General features: G+C 38.7%; 1 protein-coding gene across 2 annotated transcripts; it reads left to right on the top strand.

Annotated features, from left to right (window-relative positions):
- The first annotated feature begins 1,034 nt into the window (after positions 1-1,034).
- LOC139724849 (NGFI-A-binding protein 1-like) lies at positions 1,035-12,794 on the top strand. 2 transcript variants are annotated; one of them, XM_071635971.1, is made up of 8 exons: positions 1,035-1,625; positions 4,424-4,696; positions 6,948-7,496; positions 7,839-7,972; positions 8,973-9,099; positions 9,738-9,943; positions 10,545-10,798; positions 11,364-12,794. In XM_071635971.1, exons 2-8 carry the CDS (start codon positions 4,436-4,438, stop codon positions 12,041-12,043), a joined length of 2,211 nt encoding a protein of 736 aa, XP_071492072.1. In that variant the 5' UTR covers positions 1,035-1,625; positions 4,424-4,435; the 3' UTR covers positions 12,044-12,794. The 2 variants fall into 2 exon arrangements, with proteins under 2 accessions (XP_071492072.1, XP_071492074.1); XM_071635973.1 differs by having other exon boundaries at positions 11,333-11,440.
- Positions 12,795-17,288: the final 4,494 nt, after the last annotated feature.

Raw genomic sequence — 17,288 nt, 5'->3', positions numbered from 1 at the left:
GGGCGCACCGTGCGCGCGCCCCCTCCTTATTTTGTGTCAAAACAAAAGAAATAAAAAGAAAAAAATGTAAAGGAGTCTCCTCTTTACGGAAATTCTGGATCCGCCCCTGGAAATACAACAATGAAAAATAGTAATATGAATTCTAGAATATACAATTCTGACAATGGAATTCATGAACATGCATATCCAAATATATAGATACGCGGACGATGGACATAAGGGCCTACATGGTCCTCCCAAGCATATAGGGCCTAATTAATGCGAAAAGGATGTAGCCTATCGATATGAACTGACTACATGTAGGCCTAAGTAGGCCCTATTCTTTATTTGCACTATCCTTAAATGTCTGGTAGATTTACACAGCCGGCGTTACGTTTTGAACAAATGGGGGGAGCAGGTTATATTCTGATGCCACTTCCGGGTTTCATCAGCAACAAGCAAAAAAACAAACAAAAACAAAACAAAACAAAAAACAAACAAACAAACAAACAAACAAACAAACAAACAAAACAAAAAAACCTTCAGCGCAACTGTCTTACCTAGTGCCACTTCCGGGGTAAAAAAAAAAAAAAAAGAGAAAGAGATGGGGACTCAAAGTGGTTACGCCCTATGTATTCCTACAATGTGGTGCCAAAAAGAGAGAAAAAAAGTGGGGGCGTCGATGTGTGGCAAATGAACGGTAGGCCTGTTGCCCAGGGGCCTATTGGTAAAGCCTAAATCGTCTTGTTTCCAACTATAGTACATATAACTTTTTTCTTTTTCATGTTCCAACTACAGTATTTTCTTTTTACTTTCAGCTTCTACAGAACTCCATGCTTTTACTGTATATACACAGCACTCGGCCGTCACGCACAGACGGGGGTCGAAAAAGATGATCATTCACATACCCCTCCCGTGCCCCCCTGAGACGCCCGGGCCAGGGGGCGGCAAAAATGCATCACATGTTCAGTCTCCACCAATCAACGGTGTAGCTGGCAGTGACGTTCTCTCACCACCCCCCTACGTGGACTCGCCTGACATACGTGCCCCTCCATTACCCGCGCTACACTTGGGTGGGGGAGAGCGAACCAATATTGACTTTACCTGCACGAAAATGTCACTTGTCGGGTGCATTTCTGGATTATATGTGTTTCTGAATTTTGTGGTTGTATCCAAGAAGCAACAGGACACTTTTCAAGACATTGTTCTTCCTGAAAACTGTAGACTGTGAAGCAATTGTTTGGACGGTGGGTGACACCCAGACTATGCCGCATACCCTGAAACACACAGTAACAGCAAACGCGCCATATACCATAATACACAGCGAGCTAGACCGGACGAGACACAACTGTGGCACAACGCGGAGCGCAACCGAGACACACAAGCCTCACAGTAAGCCGTGTATTTTCTAGGGAGACACATTTGCGCACACACCCCCTCACGCACAGGGACACACACGTTGGTGGTGTGGGGAAGGCACCCGGCCCAGCTCAAGAGCTGCTCTAAACGTTGTATACATCCTGTGTGTACTGTAGTATTTCAGCACGGCTTTCCAGCTAGCTCGCTCCACGAAACAGTCCGCCCGACCGAGTTGTCGTCAACACTCTCCGCACTGAGAGGGGGTTGACCGAGTTGGGTTATTTGGGGTGAGTAAGACTTTAGAGTTGTTGCGTGACTGGACTCCTACGAGAGTCAAGTAGTAGTACTTCGGACGACAAACAGACATTAGTACAACTGTAGAAAGACAAATTGTAGAATTTTAACTCATGAACTCGTAACTTACTATGAGAGTTCAGCTCAGCACACAGGGCCGGCGGAAGTGGGGGGGGGGGGGGGGCGAGGCGAGGGGCCCGCCGGCGCCTCACCTTTTTTTCTTTCTTTTGCACAATAGCCAACAGGGTGTAGGGGTCTAACCACTTTGCCCCTCCACCCCCCCCCCCCCCTCAACACTTTATTTACCCCGGAAGTGGCACCAGAAAAAATAGAACGATGTGGTCTCAAACTTCTGACTTACAACTGTATGTGTGTTACCTAACGTTTCTAGCTTTGTTTAGTATTAAACGTTAAGAGTGTCTACTACTACAAACTAGCTAAAATTAACTAGAAAAGGGTCAAACCCGCTAGACCCTCTCATGTTAATGTTGTTAGTATCTTCTTTTTTTGTATGTGTGTGTCAGGCGATAAAACCTTTTTATTATTTTAACCAGTGTTAGAGTCTAACGTTAAACGTTAAGTGGGAGCATGCATGGTGTTTTTTCAGAAAGTTGCGCTGAAGGCTTTTTTTTATATCTTTTTTTTTTTGTAGCTGATATGGAAGTGGCACAATATAAACTGGGCGCCCCCCCCCCCCCACTTTTTTTTTTAATGTGGCACCAACTGTATGGAAATTCATATTTTCCTTCAGATGTTGTGCAGATCTGTAACATTAGAATCTAGAGTCTATAGACTAGACCTATAATATCTATGATCAGGGAGTTGGGAAGAGATTTTTGGACTTTATGTAGGACCTACTTCAGGGGTACGACTTTGTAAATCCAGGAATTCCGTAAAGAGGGGGCACCTTTAAAAGGAGGGGGCCCACGCACCCGGCCCTCATATTTTCTTTTTATTTCTTTTGTTTCAACAAAAAAATAAAAGGGGTCGCGCGCCCATACAATATGTTCAGAATACTGTACTGTACATGTTCATCAGCATAATAAATTTCCTTATCTTGTCTTGGTGTCTTGTGCGTAAATGTGATGTGTCATCACAAAAACTGAAATGTCGGGAAAATAATTTGTTGGTTTTGGCAGAATTTGTCAAATGGTCTGCTCAACTTCATTACAAGGAAAATGTTTTATAAAATGAAAGTTAGAAAACTGGTATCAAAATTACAAAGGTTATAAAAGGTCATGATTGCAAAGTCGGCTTTATGACTATGAGCATTTTTTTTTTTCATTTTATGATTATGTATTGAATGCTTTGCCATGCTTTCTTTGTATCTGTACATGTAGGCCCTACACTAAGGTTGTAATTTGCAGAATTGATAAAAGTCTAATGAATATTGCATTTCAAAGCACGTTGCATTTCAAGGATTTTTATACTTCGACTTCGTCTATGGTGCAGGGTACAAGTACAAGTGTGGTACCAACGGTATGTGGACCCAAAATCGAACTGTGAATAAAAGTGTTAGTAAATGCAGAATCAGTGCACAATTAACAAAATACAATTGAAAAAAACATAAAACATTTTTTTTATTACATGATGGTATCATATCCAAAATAGAGCAAAAGAAAGCATGAAATGATGTTACGTTAGTGTTTGAGAATAAACATAAAGTGTGTTGTCATCATACCTACATTGTAGGCAGTCTGGGTAGAACAACTCAAACTCAAAATGACCCCACCATCAAACTTTTTCAAGGTTGCCCATTGGCATTGCTACAAGTATTCTAATTCACCACAATACATGGAAATACCGGTACATGGTACATAGAAAATATGTTAAAAATCATGTTTTTTTTTTTTTTCAACTACATGTACAGTATCACTATCTACTGTAATCACTTTCATATTTGCCACAAACAGAGGAATTCAAAAATGACTATTAGTTTGGTTTAAAATTTCTCAAGGTCAATTTGAAGGGGTGTTATTCATCACATATAAAGAAACAATAAATGCACTATAAGTATACCTTTTAAGTAGGCCTACATCTTTAGAATTTGCCCAATAACTGTAAATGTCATTATGATTCCATGATGTTGGAAATCTTGAGTTTGCAGATTGATAGTATGAGAAATGAATGACACTAAATGCAAAACTAGACAGTTGGACAGATTCAAAATTATACAAAATAAAATGGAAACTTTTAGAAAATGCTATTTTTCAATTATTTTTCTAAAATCTACTGTTTTGATGCATTTTTGTCACATACAAAAAAAAACCAAATTAAATGAAACTATCTTAGAGCAATTCACAACCATAAAGATTACTTTATATTTTGGTCCTTGAGCAAATTATGGCCAAGAAAATCCCATTGACATTCACTATTACGGTACATTGTTAATTGAATTTGGAAGAATGGATTTTACTAGTGATTATTTGAAGAATTATTTGTCAAAGGGCAAGGGTCAGAGGTCAAGTAAAAATGCTCAAATTCCCAGATACAAACAAGTTAGTCACCAATCCGGATGAAACTTTGTTCAAGGAAAGTAACCACTCAACACATTTGTGACTAACATATGTGAAACATATGTGAAACTGTCATCTCCTTTTGTCAGGATGTACTCGAGACATATTGGGAGAACAATGCAATGTGGTAAAGACATACCAGTTGCCATAGGGACATCTCTAGTTTATGAAATGATTTATTGTACACATTTCAAAAGTGTATTAAGTGATGAAGTTGACCAAGAAATTCATGACACATATTAAACAGGTCTCCTAAACCATACTTTCACACTCAGCCTGTCCACGGAATGGCAGAGAGCAGACGCTCGCATGCACCTCAGACCCTGAGCGAGCTTCAGCTGTACCGGGTCTTAGAGCGGGCCAACCTTCTCCCATATTACTCTAACTTCATCCACCAGGGCGGTGACGACGTTCAGCAATTGTGCGAGGCAGGGGAAGACGAGTTTCTAGAGATCATGTCGCTTGTGGGCATGGGAAGCAAGCCACTCCATGTAAGACGTCTGCAAAAGGCCCTTCAGGAGTGGGTGGCAAACCCAGGAGCTTTTCAGGTAGCTATAGAGCCATCTGTAGTTCAGTCATAAAGTTTATTTCACAGCCCTGCGATGAACAAGGGACGTGCCTGTAGATATACATGTATGGATGGGTACATCTAATAGCGTCAAAATCGAAGCACCTCTTGAGGCATCGGTTTCTTATTTACAATTCCTGAAAAGTTGTCTTCAAAGACAAGCAAACACAAGTTACCAGTACATGAAAAATTCTGAAAGTTTGATTTATTGAAATCTGTATGGTCAGAACCTTAATGGAAGATATCACTAAACATCTGGAATGAAGATTTAAGACATGGTAAAGAAGTACAAGAAGTACAGCCATAACCATCCATGTTAACCTCACAAAAACTTTCTCACTTTCTCACTTAAAGGACAAGTTCACCTTCATAAACATAAGGATTGAGAGAATGTAGCAATATTAGTATAACACATCATTGAAAGTTTGAGGAAAATCGGACAATCCGTTCAAAAGTTATGAATTTTTGAAGTTTTTTTGCAGTACCCGCTGGATGAGAAGACTACTGCAGTGTATGAATAACTTAGATGTCACATGCGTACAACAATATAAGGAAAATATAAAGAGAATTTCACAAAATTCCATCTTTTGAAAAAAGTACACATTCCCCTGACTCGTTACCGATAAATGTTGTGGGTAATATTATTCCCCCTGCCTTTAGAAAGAGACAAGTCAATTGCTCTTTTATTATGCGAAAAAAGTGAAAATATGTTGAATTTTCTTTTATATTTTCTTTGTACTGTTGTACGCATATGACTCACAAGCTGTAGTAGTCTCCTCATCCAGCGGTTCCAACACAAAAATGAAAAAAAAAATCATAACTTTTGCATCGATTGTCCAATTTTCCTCAAACTTTCACTGATGTGTTCTACTAATATTGTTGCATTTCCTCAATCCTTATGTTTATGAAGGTGAACTTGTCCTTTAAAATCAGATTTCATTTTTTTCTCTTAAGTCAGTACCAAATCTGCAGAGCCCCAACAGAAAGGTTCTTTTGTATAACAATTAACAGGAAAGAAAATACAATGTACTTATAGGTAACACATTGTAGATACATGTTTGTACTATGTCTGTACATGTATACATTTCTCAAAATCAGTACTTTTGTTTGAGCCAGAACCCAGTTAGCCAAGTCAATGTACTGTACCTTGGTGGATGAAGAAAAATTTGGTGATCACATTGGGGCCCCAATGAGCAATCCCAGAATTTGTTGCCCCTACATGTATTTGATGAGAAGGGCATATCGATTGGAAAAATTGTTACATGCAAAATCTCAGAATCTCTGCAATCTGATTGGCTGATTGACACATAAGAGTGTTTGTCTCACTAAATACATTACATGTAGCACACATAATTGAGCCATGCATCATTTCAATTCTAGTAAATTTGTGCCTGTCAATGTGTGGACAAACATACTTGGAGGCATCACTTCATATTACCAGACACATGACTGGGAATTACAACTTCAAGCATGTACAATGTATGTGCCCATTGAGTCACACATGATGCACAATCAGACAGTATACGTGTACATGCAAGTGGTGGATGCACTCATTTACTTTGAGATTGGTTTATAGCCACTCTCAGTTGGGCCTCTATGAAATTAACGTAATGCATCCAGTTCTCACTAACCCACTCAAGCCTTTGCATCACTGCGCTCCCGTCATATCGAACATGGTAATAACTAAACTCTTGTTACAATGAAGTAAAAATTCAGTTACCAAAATTACCATCTACATATCTTTATTTACATTATTGCTTGGCAATATACCTGCATACATGACAGAATTTCTATGCAAGTATGACGAAAGAAAACTGCTGGTTCTGAGGACTTTGTTATAATGTGAGTCACCTGTAAATTGTTACAATATCTTTTTCTGCTTGAAGAGCAGTCTTTTGTTCAGACATATAAGATTTTTGCAAATGTGTCTATAAATATCAGAATACGTAACTGTCTCTGGCAATGCCCAAATGGTAGTGCTATCACACTCCTGTGAGCACAAGGCCAACTGGATCGCATTCTTGTTTTTTTTTATCCTTATCATTGTTTTCTAAGTTTAGGCACACATGTTGAGTAGCAAAAATCATGGAGCATCCATGTATTTGACCTGGAGAAGATCAATGACTACTACCGGTAATTCAAATTGTTGAAGTGCAGCTATCCATTTTGCCTTGCGACCTACCATCTCTTCTTGTCCCTTTTTTTAGTCCTTTTTTTTTTTTTTTTTCTAGGAACCTCTGGCTGCACAGCAAACCCATCATCCCCCACTATCAAACATGGACATTCCGTTGGCTGTGAACTTACAGCCTCATGGCAGTCTTGGAGTGCATCATCCTTCTAACAGGTGGCCACAGACCAACACACCTGTCTCTTCATCATCATCTCCTGGTCACCCTCCTTCAACATCATCAGCTTCTAACAATCGATCCTCACCTGGCTCATCTCAGCAAATCTCCTCCACGCCTCCAGGTTATAGGCCAGCTGGTACTTTGTCCTCCCCCTCCCCAGCGGCTTTCAATTCAGCACCTATTGGTCGTCTTGATAACCCTACCCTGAGCCGGGAGATGATTAACAATTTGCGGGCTACTGCAGAGCAGGTGATTCGTGCTGAAGGGCCATCCCACCTTCCACCAACCAAGAAGATTACCAGGGAGGTAGAGTACATTCTCAGCATGAGTCCAGACCACCCAAACAGGATGGAGGAGATCCACAAGTGGGCCAGCATCTATGGGCGTTTTGACTCAAAACGGAAGTTGGAGAAACCACTCACTCTGCATGAGGTAAGTGCAAGAACTATGATTTGTGTATGTCGCAAATTAACAGCACAGTCTTTGAATGTTCTTTGTGTGTCATATCTATAACAGATACATGTACTTCCACCTGAATATGAATGTATGGACGCAATAGAACGGAACAGTAGCTACATTTGAGTCCATGACAAAGAGCAAAGTGCTAAAGACAGAAGAGTCTTTCCAAAGATGATATTTGAAGGTCCAAAACCAACAAAATCAGGCAAGTTTGAACTCTTAGAGCTTTCAAAAAAGAAGAAAAAAAAAAGAGCTTTCAGATTTGGATGATAGTTTATAGATATCAATGGATTTATGTTATCATTTTACCCTAAGGTGACTGTGAATGAAGCTGCAACCCAGCTGTGTAATCTAGACCCGCATCTCATCTTGCAAAGGGACAAACTCTTTCCTCTTGCCAGACAAGTTGTGAGAGACAGTGGCTACCAGTACAGACATGGACAATCAAGGTAAGAATCTCACATTGATTGGTGGCCACTATGGGTTGGACACCTGAAAAGTTCACTTGGTAACGATTACACAGGGACATGTAATACTAGCCAGCCTGCAATTCTCCCTATCACACATAGCTCTCCGAATCTGAATGCATATGGCGCTCTAATATTTCTACCTTAGGGGATGGCTAGTAACTGATCAGTGGGAATGCTGGGGATGATTGTTCCAATCCTTGTGGGATTCATTTAAGAGTACATTATATATCTATTATTGTGTGAAAATTATTGCTTCAGAATGATCTCATATTCAAGTAGTGTGCAGTTTAATGTTTCCAGGTTAGCATGCCTGTACAGTGACGAGGAGATTGTTACCAGCCCATTGTTGTTCATAATTTCTCAGATATCAATATCCTAGATACCGGTATAGGAAGGTCTGTCGTACAACTTGGGAGAAAGCTTTGGTTTGTTGTTACAGTGGTATCTTTACTGGAGGAAATACTAAGTGCTTCATAGTAAGTTACTTAGCGTTCAGCCCTACCTGACGAACTCAAAGTTACTAATTAATCAGTTTAGACCAGAAACCAATAATGCAAGAATTAACTTTGAGCATTTTAAAGTGAGATACTAATACATTTTAACAGAAGATGTACTGGTACATGTGTTACAAATTGTTATGGATTATACGGGTGAAGTGTTTAGGTGATTACTCGGCTTGATAATCTGTTATTTGAGATATTTCAGATACTGTAAAAGTGGATATTTTCGCGCGACTAATTTTTCGCGCTTGGCCACGTAAGAAGAGTTTCGCGTGTTTTTAATTTCGGGAAATCAGGATATCACGCACAGGAACATATAATGGCAAGCAAAAATATTCACATGGTTTTATTTTCGCGCTAGTTTCTGGTTGCGCGAAATGCGCTAAAATTTCACCACCGCGAAAATTTCCACTTTTTCAGTATTCACCTTCATTAAACATAGCCACAATATAAATGATTACTTATGATGATTTCTGTAGATCAACCAAGGTAAAGGGTTCGCCCAAGGGAGAGTCCAAGAGCAAGAGAGCCAAGCTGAGCAACGAAGCAGAACTCAATCCAAACCCAAGAACAGTACAAGCTGAAATCATAAAGATCAGACGAGAGGTAAAAAAAAAAATTGTGTTTGTGAAAGTTATCAGGTTGTTATAAGATGCATTTTTAGCCCACCTGAGCCTGAGCTATTGCTATCACTCACCCATCTGACATGCGTCATGTGTCATCGGTCATCCGTAAAGCTGCCCATCCCCAAGTTTGCTCGAGTATTAGTCTGCAAGAATGCGTAGAAGGCGAACTTGCAATACTCAGGTGTCAGGTCTCTTGTTAAATGCGTGAAATTGACTAGTTTTCTTCAGGTTGAAGGTCAGTGTTGCAACTATGATTCATGTGCCATGATATGAGTACAAGTATCATTTATGATGTATTTTGAGTTCAGCTGTGTCAACAGCTTTGTTTTTATTTGTTTGTTTGTTTTAAAGGCAATTAAACCTGTAATGACAGTTACAGTGTGTATTAGAATGCCCTTATACTCAAACATGTTCATATGTGGCTTATTATTATTATTGCCGCATTATATGCTGCAACTGTATTTCATGTGCCACACAAGTATCATTTATACTGTATATCTAATTAAGCTATGTCAATTAAAGTTATGTCAACAGTCTTATTTGTTTTAAAGGCAATAAAGCCTGTAGTGACAGATATATTAGAATGCCCTTACTCTAATACGTTCATGTCTGGCTTAGGAAAGGATGAACGAGATTTCCACGCTTCTAGCCAGCATCAAGAACCAGCAGTACGACCTGAAAGCGAAGATCTCTATCGCCAAGGCAGAGAGCGACCTCCAGAAAGTTTACGACCTCCAATTGGAGCTGGAGAAGTTGACCACTCAGCAGTTAGACTACATGACAGAACAGACAGACCTTATTAAAAAGCAGAAACGCTCAGACAGGTAAAGCCCTCCTCTCACTGTGCAATGTTGAATTTCCTTTGGTTTTGCAGTGAATGCAGTAGACCTTGGTTCATTTTGAATAGCTTGATAAAAGGAGGAATGTTTAATTTGATCGAAACACAGTTGATTGAAGTATGTTACATGTGTACTACACAGGCTGCTCTTTGTAGGATAATATTACAAAGTGTATTTAATTCACCGTATGCATATTGAGATTCTAATATTTGGCAAAAATATTTGAAAGAAATTTGCATCTTTGAATTATTACAGTGATAAATGATAGTATTACAAATGACTAGGACAGAGATTTTTGTGATGAAGTTGTGGCTTGTTCCAGATGTGTACAGTGTACTAACATGCAAGATCATGCCAGTCACACTTTTCTATTGTGCATTTGCTCAAAGTATGGCATGATGTGTTGTCTATATCAACTAGTAGCTTGAAGAATGCTGACTGCTCATGTTCTCCTGGTTCTCAGAATTTCTTTTGTTTGCATATACAATGTCTGTATGAAAGGATATGAGGCAAAGCAGATGTACATGTAGGCCCAAGATGTCTGGCAATACAAATAGTTTCTGTGTGCAATATATCTGCCTAATAGATATTATGTGGCCAAGGCAAAAGCAGAAGGTCGTGATGAAGATGACATTGATGAAGAAGACTTACTCTCTGATGGTGCCAACAGTCTCTTGCATGATGACCAGCAGCAGCAACAACCTCAACAACCACAACAACAGGCACAGCAGCCACCACCACCTCCTCCACCCCAACAACAGCCTCAACACCAACAGCCAAACCAGCAGCAGCAACTCCCGCAACATCTTGCACCGCAGCAGCAATCACAGCCACATCCTGGTGAGTATATTACATGAATGAAATATAACAGTGGGGGGAAAAAAAAAAGTTGTCACACACTAGAATTAGAAGTGTGCTGTATGTGGCCTTAATGTGCAAGCATGTTCATGTGTGAGAAAAAAAAAAGTATGTGTGCTTTTTATTTTGCAAAGACATACTGTGTGTACAGCAATAGGATTCCTTTTTTTTTTTGTTGTTGTTATCGGCCCAAAATTCTCAAAAGCTTATGAATCATTATATTCCTTACATTGTAGTGATCCCACTTTGTAATGTGCTTTTTTTCCTTGCATAAGATGAAGTACATTTGTACCCTACCTACATTTTAGGAATTGGATGATACAAAGCTTACTCCATTTATTAAACCCAAGATCAAATGAAAACTAGGAGTTTTAAATCTCTACAGCTTCTGCCTTCCCTGTTAGATAAAGAAAAGTTATGAGGTTTAATTCATGAGTCCAAATTAAGTCAAGGTGAGAAAGAAAACTATTTTCATTCTTCACAATTTGCAAGGCCTGTAATTCACAGCAAAAACAGGTCTTTGTCTCTGACCCACTGTCTCTGACAGATCGGAGAGCCAAGTGTTCCTCGCCACCCAACCCAAATCCTGAGGACCGGTATACCCACTCCAACAACTCACACGAGCCCCAGAGCCCACAACACCATCAGTATAATCACACAAATCACAACTCACTGCAGACAGGCAACCTTCGATCTGATCATCACAGTAGCCCACTGACAGCACTGCACCCAGTTGTACCCCAGGTTGGTCTGTCTGTCTTGGAAAAGCTTGAACTTAGTCAGCAGATTAGTCACCCGCCCAGTCATGTTAGGACTCACCAACGAAGTAGTGCAAGTAGTCACTCCAGAGGCTCACCACGGCACCATAGTCAGGCATTGAGTGGCAACCAATACAACTCACCTACTGATCAGAGTGCTATCAGCAATGGACAGCATTACGCCCATCCCATGCGGGAATCCCCAAATCCAGTCAATGGTGAGGAGATATCCCCACACACTGGGCTCCCAAAGAGGACAGCATTTAAAGCCCAGCGGCAAATGATGCAACATCTCCTTATGGATGAAGGGTTTCGAGTTGCCCAGGCATTTGGGGAGTATCGGCAGCAGACCATGGGCTTTAACATGAATGATGGGAGCCACGTCAATCATACTCTGATTGGACATCACCACCACCAGCAATTGGTCACTTCCCAGCCGCAGCCCATCCCCACTCGACTTCCGCTGTAGCAACAGACTGTCAAAGGCTGATGGACAGTACGAACTGCCCTTGTTGATAGCTACACACCCATTGTCTTGCCTTTCCTCTTCCATGGTGGTTGGTCTGACTGTACACAAATAATCTTGAAACATTTCTGAGGATTCATGAGAAATGATATGCTTCCACAGGCATGCGCAATTGTTTCACTTATGTAGTATGGACCATTCTCAAAAGGACCGCTGTAAAGACTGACTGCTTGAAGGGATGTAAACTTGCCTTGGTATTATAATTTGTTGAGAGTATGAGAATGAAATAAATCTTGGAAGTGACATTTTGCACCATGAAGCATTTCAGAATTATTGAATTTTGGAAGAAGTTGATATCACAGAGCATCTTTTTCTGTGGTAAAAACATGCCTTGTGCAACCTTGTAAATGTTGGTCTTGGCATCGCCAACGAAGTGGCCGGAGGCATTATGTTTTCGGGTCGTCCGTCCGTCTGTCCCGTTTTGTTTTTGTTGATATCTCAAGAACCGTGTGGTGGTTTTACGTCAAACTTGGTATGAGGGTATATCCTGGGGGGGATAATACTTTGTTTGGATTTTAGGGTCACGGGGTCAAAGGTCAAAGGTCACTTGTTATTTTGTGAAAAAAAGGTTGAAAATTCATGTTTTTCTCCATATCTCGCAAATGGTTCAAGGTATCTTCATGGAACTTAGTATATATGCTTGTACCAATGGGCAGTGATTATCTAGGGAAGTTCGGGTCATGGTTCAAAGGTCAGGGGGGTCAAGGTCAAGGTCAACTCCTCAAAATATCACTACTTTCCTTATATTTATGCAATGCCTGAAGGTTTTTTTTTTTTTACGTGATGTATACATGTATTACCCAATATATATTCTGTGGGAAGTTTCTTGCCAAAAGGTCAAAGGTCAAGTGAAAGTGCTGAATTGCACTTTTCTCCATATCTCAAAAGTAACTCAAGGTATCATCATGAAACTTACGTATTTATGCATGTTCAACCTAACAGTGATTCTCTTTGAAACTGTGAGGTCAAAGGTCAAAGGCCAGCTTTAGATAGTGCTATTTTCCCATTTGATACTGAAATTATACTTTTTCTCAATACCTTGAAAATTATTCAATGCATAAACTTATAAAAGGGTCAAAAGTCAAGTAAAAATCATCAGTTTCCCAAATACCTGCACTCTGACATTTTAATCATTCATCCAATTGAACCTAGTTCTAGGAAAGTGAACATTCAGCACATTTGTGTCAAACCTGTCATTTTGATATTTTGCCAATTGTGTGAAACTGTCATCACACATTGTCAAGACATTGTACTATAGACCTGTTAGGAGAACCATGCATTATGGTGGAGGCATATCAGTCGCTGTAGCGATATATCTAGTTTTGTCATGTTTTATTCTGCAATCAATAAGTAGACAAATTCCACTCCATATTACAGTGTACTCGTTTATGCCCATGATTTATGGACAATCAAATAATGGATAACATTTTTATTAGCCATTATTGCTGTGATCATGTGTTCACTCCCTCATGATGTAAACATTGATGAATTGAACAAAGAGCTGTCATTGTTTAGAGGTCAAAAACTTCTCCCCCAAATAATCCAAGCTGTATGTTTTTATAGTGTTCATCAAATGAAGCTGTTTTGAATCCTTACCGTCTTGTTGTGTATCACAAAATTAAGTGCATACCACCACTGTGCAAGTTTGTTTCTGAGTTACTAGTATTCTCTTCTCCACAAGGCTTGTTATTGCCAGCACTAGATATTACATAATGTATATGAAGCATGGAAGAAAGAACAGTGACAATAGGTTCCAATTCATTCAAACAAGAAGAAAAGTATGACTATTAATGTGTCATTTTGCTGCATGTCTTCCCCCTGGTTACCCTGAAATTTTGTCTCCATTTTTTTATCAGCTGGTTTTCCTATCTTTCTATCTTATATGCTGATATATTAACAGATGCAAAGCATGCTAATGTTGCACCATGACCATTAATTAAATGATGTTGATTTTTGCTACATGACTTTGCTACATGACAAACATTGTAGATCTCAGATGGGCTCAAATTCATCTTCAGGAAACCTGTATGGCTGATGCAATTTGCCAGGATAATGAGTTGTTTTAGATTGTATTTTGCAATCAGAAGTGTGAAAAATTTTTGATTGTAGTCCATAACTTTATTCCTTAAGTGCCCCTCCCCCCCCCCCCCCCCCCCCAATATTCAGGTCCTTGTAGTAGTTTTGAATCACATGGTGCTAACTACAGTAGCTAACGTAACAACTTGATTGGGTATGCTCTGAGACTGCAATACTTCCAGCATACCTTTTTAGGTAATCCAATTGTACATCGTATTTCACATTTTGGTTCTTACCAACTGATATGGCGTTATCACAGCATTATTTCACACATTTCTTACGCATGTGAGCCATTTTAGAGTGAAATTTAACAGTTTCTGCAGGTGTATATGCGCTTAGAAACATCAGTATTAAGCGCTATATAAATGTTATTCATTATCATTATCATTATCATTATAAGAACTAAGTTTTGCCTTTAAAAAATTTCTCTCTCTCTCTCTGTCGTATCATGCTCTCTTCTTCATTGACAAAGGATTAACATCAACTCTGAATTGCTCTTGCAACCGTGTGCAAGTCCTTTTTTTACCCCATTTTACCCCATTCTCAATTACTATTTCTCAAAGTTACTGCAAGCAAAAGCATACTGTGTTTGGGATTGCATGCCCTTCCATTCAGTTGCAATCATGTAGTACATGTATGTTGTTTTCTGCTTGTATTTATGTGGCACTTATTCTGTCTTTAATAGGATGAGGTAGCTGAATGAATTTTTTGTCCTTTTTTTTTCTTTTTGACCATGCAGACAAGAGACAGATTACATCAAGTCCAAGATACAAGATCTTCACTTGTTAAGAAGCATTCAGTGAACTTCAATCATAATTCAAATGTACGATGTACAGTTTCAAAGGTGACATTGGCTGTAGTGTAGTTGTTTAAAGCCGCATTAAACCATATGAGAAGTGCACACTTGGGACAATTAAAAAATCATCTCCTGCCTGTCATATGATAAACCCACAAGACTTGCAGAAAGATGAAATACAGTGATATCTTTTCTGGAGCAATGGTTGGCAAGGGATTGCTTAATCTTTGTACAATGTGAGGTACAGTACATTTATCTACTGTAGTCATTGCACAGCTTGTGTAATTGAATATCATTCCTTTGTATATACATGTTCATGTATACTTGCGTTACCAATGTATCTTGTCCACCGATATTTTGTGCCTTTTGCTATGAATGAGAAAAAAAAAATATTTATATTGTGTGTACAAGCAAAGCTATATTGTATCTCATAGAATGGAAAACAAAGCTTTACATGTACTGTCAACAAAACTAGCAGGTATTCCTCTGTGTAATGCACACATGCAGTTTTCATATTATATATTTCAAGTTACAACATTGAGAAAATGAGAGAGTGAATATATTCAAGGTTTATCTTCATACAATCTGCATCAGCTTGAGGCAGACAACTGATTTTAGTGAAAACACTGAATTGAGGCTTAATTTTAGACTTTTTAAATGTAAAAAAAGAGAGAAAAATCATTGTTCACTACAACAAGATTCCAGCAGTATACAATTGTAAGCCATTGATTTAGAAAAAAAATGGGATAGTTTTTCAAGTTAAAAGATATCAAACTTAAGCTACTGCAAGGTTAATCGGTCACCTGATTTTTTTTAAAAATCTTTTTATTTTCACTGTGCTGAAGTAAAGCAAAGATAGCAATTGGAAGTTATGTTATTTTTACGAGTGTACTCTATCCTTTGATTGCTTGATTTCAAAAATAATTATGATTTCGTCCAGCTATTACAGGCCTTTGCCAAACAGTGCTATGCATTGTGGAGAAATGCTCTTTTAACACAAAATTATTGTGCCTTGCTGGCAGATCACTTGATGCTACTGCACATTTTGTGTTGGTCATGGGGAATCTCTGGTTGTGTTGAGTTTTGAGGAAGTATATTATAACATCATAGACCCCAATGTCTTGACTAATAATAGATTCATTGTCCTTTTTGTGGCATTGTATCTGTTAATATTCTCCAGTGTGTTTAACTTCAGATTTACAATTTGACATATCATAAAGAGCAATACATACATAAAAAATTAATGTGTACCACAGACCGTACAAAATGAATGTGTACTACAGACCAGATTTCACACTGTATAACCATTATCTCATGTAACCAGGTTTTGCCAACTTGAGTGTGGATTTTTTTTCCTCATGGGGGAGCATGTTGTCAGCTAACAAATCTATGTCACACGTAAATACAAAAGTGACTGTGTACTCCTTTTGGGTTTGTTTGTTTGTTTGTTTGTTTGTTTTTTTTAGGGGGTTCTCTTTGGCTGTCAGTCAATGGATCTCATTACCCATCTGAATATCTCTATTCCTGCCTTTAGCATATCAGTGGTCAGCATATTATGAGTAAGAACTAGGTATCAAATTATTTCAGTGCCAAACACTTATTATCCAATAAAAAAGCTGTGATATTGCACATTTTCAAGACCTAGGTCTTGTTTTTTTTTTTCCTTGATATACTTTGTTAAGTGTGAAATATTACAATGAATATTATGATGTGATCAACATGTTCATAATTATTTGATAATAAATTGCATGTTGAGCTGTAATCAACCAGTGTACTAGCGTATTCAAATACATGTATGTGGATTTTTGTTCTTGAGGACTGAGAAAAAAGCTTATTTTTAGATCTTCCACAAATGACCTCAAGGAATGACTGACAAAGAATAAATAAAAAACATGCCTATTTTTTCTTCTGCGTCAATCAGCATGAGGCAGCTGATTGCTTGCTTTAACCTTTTAACGCTTTCTATTCTTCACCATTTGCTATATACATGTAATTCAGTATCAAGGCTATACATTTAACTGAATTTGTATTACCAAATTACCAACAAAATTGGTCGGAACCCTCAGAAACAATGTCATTTATTTTCATCCCGAACAGAACATTTGATGAGAACTCGTAAGCTATTGTTACTGTACTTTACACGCAAGAGGCGGTGTTGATACGTTACATTAGTTTTGTAAATTCTCAGTGATTTGCAATCAGCTTATGCACTTGTCTTTTTTTTTTCAGAAAAAAGAAACAAAGAGTTAGCACAAATAAATGGTAAAGAATAAAGTACCATACGTAAAGAATAAATGTTAGAATACCAGGTCATCC

This window comes from Diadema antillarum, unplaced genomic scaffold (assembly GCF_040938485.1).
Source record: "Diadema antillarum isolate AM-2024a unplaced genomic scaffold, OU_Dant_1.0 scf00000234, whole genome shotgun sequence".
Classification (NCBI taxonomy): Eukaryota; Metazoa; Echinodermata; class Echinoidea; order Diadematoida; family Diadematidae; genus Diadema; species Diadema antillarum.
The sequence above is the reverse complement of the archived record's forward strand: the minus strand, read 5'-3'. Positions and strand labels throughout refer to the sequence as shown.